General features: G+C 46.2%; 1 protein-coding gene across 1 annotated transcript; it reads left to right on the forward strand.

Annotated features, from left to right (window-relative positions):
* Positions 1-788: 788 nt before the first annotated feature.
* Positions 789-1,318, forward strand: LOC119359247 (histone H4-like). The gene has a single exon (XM_037625530.1). The coding sequence runs from the start codon at positions 839-841 to the stop codon at positions 1,148-1,150; it is 312 nt and encodes a 103-aa protein (XP_037481427.1). The 5' UTR covers positions 789-838; the 3' UTR covers positions 1,151-1,318.
* Positions 1,319-6,494: the final 5,176 nt, after the last annotated feature.

Below are 6,494 nucleotides of genomic sequence, written 5' to 3' on the forward strand. Positions count from 1 at the left end.
ATAATCACCGTAAAAAATAGTTTATGTTATATAAAATTACAAACATAAAAACATAGTATAAAATACACATAAACTGCAAATTTTCTTGTCTTATGACCTATATTTTTATTTTTTAGTCAAATTTTACGTAGTGAATCAATAGGAATGTAACTATTTGAATTCGAAATGTAATTTAATTATGAAATGATCGTAAGATTACTTCGGGTGAAGAATAACTTATTCTGCACCCTGGTTGATGAATAGTAACACTATAGGGAAAGATTATATATCAGCCGAGTATTACTTTAATTAGCAAAAATCACTAAATACATTACCAGGGGCAAAATGATCTTTTCATATCACATTTAACACCGTTATATTTTGCGGAATCACATTTAACACCGTTAGTGGTCAAAATAGATGAAAGTGTCACATAAGGAATAAATTTTACATCCAGTATCAAATAAGGAAGAAACTATATTTTTTGTGCCAAATAAAGGAATAAATTTTAAGAAAGGACCAAATAAAGAATTCTCTCTCTCTCTCAAAAAAAAATGCCAGATTCGGCTGGCTCCAATTGATCAGATGGGCTGCTACCCTTAAACGATCAGATGGGTTGCTACCGCTAGATGGGCCGCACCAAATCGGTGGCTCGTTGGTTGCCTGATTCGCTGAAAACCAACAAGCATTTTTTTTTGACAACAAACCGACTAGCAGTTTGGAGACTTCCCTCCCAAATCCTTCCCCATTCCCATATAAACTAACCCTCACCCTGAACTCCCAACCCCATCACAAGCGTCACCCTCCAAAGCAGTTCCTCTTCTTCCTAATCACCCTCTCGTAGCGGACCGGAGCGGCGATGTCTGGGCGCGGCAAGGGCGCTAAGGGGCTGGGCAAGGGCGGCGCCAAGCGCCACCGGAAGATCCTCCGCGACAACATCGAGGGCATCACCAAGCCGGCGATCCGGAGGCTGGCGAGGAGGGGCGGCGTGAAGCGCATCGCCGGCCTCGTCTACGGGGAGACCCGCGGTGTCCTCCATATCTTCCTCGAGGAAGTCATCCGCGACGTCGTCGCCTACACCCAGCACGCCCGCCGCAAGACCGTCACCGCCATGGACGTCGTCTTCGCGCTCAAGCGCCACGGCCGAACCCTCTACGGCTTCGGAGTCTAGATTCCTGCTGTGCTGTGCTGGTGGGGGTCGTGTTTCTTTTGTGTGATATGTGCCGTGGTCGACGGGATTTACTTCTCTGGCGTGCGTTTGTGTTCAGTGTGCGTTCAATAAAACTGCTCTGATCCCCATCCTGACGAAATGCTTCAGTGCTGAATCGTGTTACCGTTATTCTAAGACTGGCTGATCTGATCCGTTTCAATCAGTGCGAATCACTTAAATTGTATAGCTGTGCTGCCAGAATTTTACACACGAATTGCAATTTTATAAGTATTTTTTCACTCAATACAAACTGTGGGAGATCTTTGCCATGTTTTAGTTTGGGTTCAGTGGGTAATGAATCCAGATTTTTTTCCCCCGCAGTTATTCTGAGTACGTGGTCGTTGTTAGTGCTCCTACAGTTTTTCTGCAGTTATTTTGTCACTCAACACAAGGATCAGGATCTAAAGATGCTTTGATGTTGTGCTGCGCTGTGCCGGTTGGCAGTCGATGTGATATGTGCCATGGTAGATTGGATTTACTTCTTTGGCGTGGGTTTGTGTTCAGTAGGCTGTAATACCATTATGCGTTCGATGAAACTACTCTGATCCTGTATCCTGGCGAAATGCTTCATTGATGTGTAGCTGTTTGATATGATCTGTTCAGTTTGATGTACTGGCGAAATGCTTCATTATTCGTCCATTTTTATATATTTTTTAGACTGGCTGATTTGATCTGCTCATTTTCTCACCTGGACCGTGTAGATGTGCTGCTATAAGTTTACACTCGAGTTGCAATTTGATTAGTCTTTGCTGCTCATTGCAATCTGTAAAAGAGCTTTGCCATCTTTCAGTTTGGGTTCAGTGGATGATATATCCATAAAGTACCCATCCTTCAACTCCATCTCAAAAACAAAAGGTAGACATATTTAAACTGTATAAACATTTAAGGAAACTTGAACGCTTGGAATTACTGCATGCCTTGTTCTTGGTATGCCACCACTTTCTTTATGGTATGATTTACATTCTAATTATAGCATAAAGCAAAGCACATCCGCTCATCTATATCTATACCAATATAAAAAGACCCAAAGAGGTAGATCCAAACCATCTCGACCGTCAAATCATGTTATTTAGCAGTTCAAATCGCTGCAATGTTGAGCACCAAACAAGTTTAACGCTCTAATTACCCATCACTGCCATTGATTATAAACACGTTTTGACTCAACGCTATCCCATGAAATCTGCCATATAATTAATATACTACCATTCCCGCGAAAAAGATAATTGATATCTTACCAAATACCAACATACAACAGATATACCTTACCTAATATAACAAGCTACTAATATCCTACCTAATATAAGCGTGCATTGCACGTACATTATTACTAGTAACTATTAATTCCAGCACAATGTAATAATACAAATGCTGGAGAATCATAATTACGAGTTTGAGTACATATCCTACTTTATATAGAATTAGGCTGGGCTGGTTAGAAAACATATTCCAAGATATAGGAAAAGCTTTAAAAGGATAAAAATTAAAAGATGATGACCGTATAATTTTACATAATATCAACATTAAAATAATTGGCTTACAAATTACGTCTACATTCAGGAAACAAGACAATCTCCTAATTTCATCACTATAAAGCACATTTTTTTTCTTTGAAGCATTACTTTTTTGTAGATGCCATTTCCTTTTTAGATCTAAATATTAACTGTACTAAAGAGCATGAAATATTTGGCTTACAAATTACGTCTCCATTTAAGGAACAAGACAACAAATCTCCTAATTACATCACTATAAAGCACATCTTTTTATTTCTGAAGCTTCACTTTTTATCAATGTCATTTCCATTTTAGATCAAAATATTAACTGTACTACAGAATACATCTTTTGTTGTTCGACACTTGTATGATCAGAGTCTAAGATTGCCAATGAAATATCTGGATTGTTAGGCCAACTCCAATGCACGGCTCCAAATGGTCCGGTTGGTCCGTTTGGGACTAAACAGATAGAAATCGCGGCCCAACGCGCGAGAGGAAACGAATAGATGTCTGTTTTTTTGTCCGTCGCCGATGCACTTTCGTCCCAAATTTGGGTCGCGTTTGCGTCGAAATGGACAGCACACGGATGGACGGGACGCGCGCCCTTGTCCTCCCCTGGCCCGACCATCGGGGACACAACGCGCCCACTTTCCCTCCCTTTCCCTAAAACCCTCCCACGCTCCCCCTCCTTTCCCTCCTCCATGGACGGCGCCCCAAAGAAACCCGCCGACCAAGCCGCCAGCACCGCTTGCCCGCGATGAAGAAGAGGAAGAAAGAGAGATCGGAGCTCACGCCAGCGGAGGCCGCGCGGCTCGACATCGAATCAACCAAGAGGAGGGCCCGACGGACCATTGCGGCGAAGAAGAAAACCGCCCCGACTATGCTGCTGAGGCCGCGGCCGCGGCCGCGCAACACAAGGCCATCGTCGACCAGAATGAGGCCATCCCCGCCAAGGCCACGCAGGCAGTGACGACGCAGGCCCTCGTCATGCTAGTGTTGTACCGACCCGGGCCGTCCATTCTCTCCGCTGCTGCCATGGCCGCAGAGAACACATGCTTGTCGGTCGTTCGCCCTCCGCAGTACCAGTTGTTGAGCTCCTCTATAACACCGGAGACACACGATTTTCATGCACAACAACAGCATGCTCGGACCCGGTTCTCCACATCGTCGGACGGCAGCGTGATCGCTGTCATCGACCTTAACGTCACGCCTGTGTACAGTGGCGCTGGCCAGTCGACCAACAGGAGGCAAATGAAGTAGCCCTGGTCGATTCATATAGCCAACCTTCACGGCACCCGCAACCTGTTCGATGAAAATGCTAATCCCGATGTCGGCGGCCAATGACCCTAACTACAACGCGTTCATGGAGAACGTCATCTACGAGGGTCGTGGCTAGGCCTTCCACCCCGACTGCCAAGGCCAAGGCTTCGAGCTCGACGAGATCCGAAGCCAAGACAGTCACGGCCAAGATGGTGCCGACCACTACGGTGTCCACGAAGAAGAAGGGACCGATGACCATGGCAACCCATGGCATGAAGATGAGAACATGTATTACGAAGATGAGGAAGAAGAGGTTGACATTGCGGACGAGCCATTGTTTATCGATGAGCTCACCCAACGAGCCGCGACACAAAGGAGGAAGCAAAGCATTCACACGGCATCATACACCAAAGCAGAGGACACATTGATTTGTGAGAGTTGGATGGAGATAGCACTATTGCAAGATGCTGCTAACGCGACAATACGATCAAAGACCCTTTGACGAGAGTGTGTGCGATGCATTAATCACAAACAGGGATGTAAAAAAACTGTCAAAAAAGGTGCAAAACGTTTGTGATGGCAGAGCCATCAAACACGGTTCAGATTTTAGTTGCGTGTGCGATTCAGGGCACATGGTTAAACCGTTCGAACTGTTTGCGATGAGGTAGAACAACAGAAATAGGCGGCCATATCAAAGTGTGTGCGATATACGGCATACAGTTCGCTCCGATAAACCGTTTGCTATTAGTGAGTGCAACATAAACGGTTAGCCAGATCAAGGTGTGTGTGATATAGGGCATACGATTCACTCGGACGAACTGTTTTTGATTAGCGAACGCAACAGAAACGGTTCAACTTAACAAGATGTGTGTGATACGTGGCAAACAGCCGACTCAGATGAACTATTTGCGATGAGAAATTACAACACAAACGGTTAATACAGTTAGTTCATGTGCGATTCTGTGTGTACAAAAAACTTTGAAAAATGCAAACTAGTTGCTTGCGGTGGCTAGGAGTATCGCACACGATGCATCTGCGAGTACTCATGTGCAATGATTAGTAAGTTACACATATAATAACACGTGGCACCGGATATGATATTCAGGTTGTGTGTGCTCCACTTAGTCTTCCTGCGCTCCAGCGAATGCTTCCCTTGCTCCACATGGGAGAATTGTAAAGTCCACGCCTATTCCCTCACTGGTTTCCCGCCACCAGCTAACGGCTTGCTGCATATAACCCAGGCGGCAACGCACTGCCGCGACACTCTGCGAAGATCTAGTCCTCACCCATCTACCATTAGTTATTCCAAGCATGCCAGGCAACGACCAAAGCTTTGACATCGACGCCTACATGCGTTTCATCTTCGGCGAGGAGAACGAGCCAGAGCAGGTCGGGGAGCAAGAGCTTCATCGGCCGGTGTAGGCACCATGGCCCATCGACAGCGATATTGGCGTCACAGTCCTTGGGAGCACAATCGACATATTGCAGAGGAGGTGTGATGAGCAGTTTGCCATCCACCGTGCAAAAGATCCAGAGCTGCTCGGCGGCATGATCGACGACCCACCCGAAGAGCCGCCGTCACCGGTGCTCATCGAGAGCCTGATGCCCCGCAAGGAATGGGTAGAGGACCTCTGCGATTTAGTCAAGACAGAGGCAGCCTGCGGCTTCATCATTGCCCACGGCGACCGTGTCAACCTCGATCCTGATGATGTGGTGGCCAAGCTTGAGCGCATCCTTTCCGGAGTTGATGTCCCCGACGAAGTAGAACATCGCCAACGTGATATCTTGAGGATGCAGGTGATCGACGAAATTTTCTACCAGGCCAGAGACATGGAAATGGAGCGGTTCCACGGAGTTGTCATGCACGCTGTCAAGCTCTTCTGGAAGAGGCCCAACATGCCTAAGAGCCTCCCCAGCGCCAGCAGCTCCGTAGGCGGAGGCGGGTCGGGACACTTGGAGTGAACGGCCGCAAGAGTGTTATGCTGATCATGGAGTCTGAGAAGACCATCGTGGGAAGGCTAGCTCAGTCTTTTAGCTTATATTTTATTATAATTGTATGCATATATAGGCCGTGAGTGTTCTAGGCCTTGCCGCATTTGGCATTTTAAATTATCTTGAATATGCAAGACAATTATTAAGAATTATTAACCATTGCCACTGTAACTTTGCCTCAACGGCGAGCAGAGCGGAGCGCACCGCAGCCGCCTCAACGGCGAGCAACCACGTGGTCAACCTTCTGCCATCAATAAATTTTGACCTTGTTTCTCGTCACATTGCTGATTACAACGCAATAAGTAATTGCAAATCTGTTCACACCTATCAAATTAATATCTGTTCACACTTAGCACCGGGCTATAAAAACTACCCACTCAAAAATTACATTACAGTTCTTCTCCTCATCACCCACAAAACTGGTTTTTTCTATCAAGTCATTCCGCCATGACTAGTAGGAGGAGTTTAGGGTGGACATATAACCAGGCAGCAAAGACCAAGGCCGCGGAACCACTAGAGAGGTCCCGCCGCGAAGCCGCGGCCGCAACAGAGATGTCCCGGGG

Source organism: Triticum dicoccoides, chromosome 2A, assembly GCF_002162155.2.
Source record: "Triticum dicoccoides isolate Atlit2015 ecotype Zavitan chromosome 2A, WEW_v2.0, whole genome shotgun sequence".
NCBI classification, from domain to species: domain Eukaryota; kingdom Viridiplantae; phylum Streptophyta; class Magnoliopsida; order Poales; family Poaceae; genus Triticum; species Triticum dicoccoides.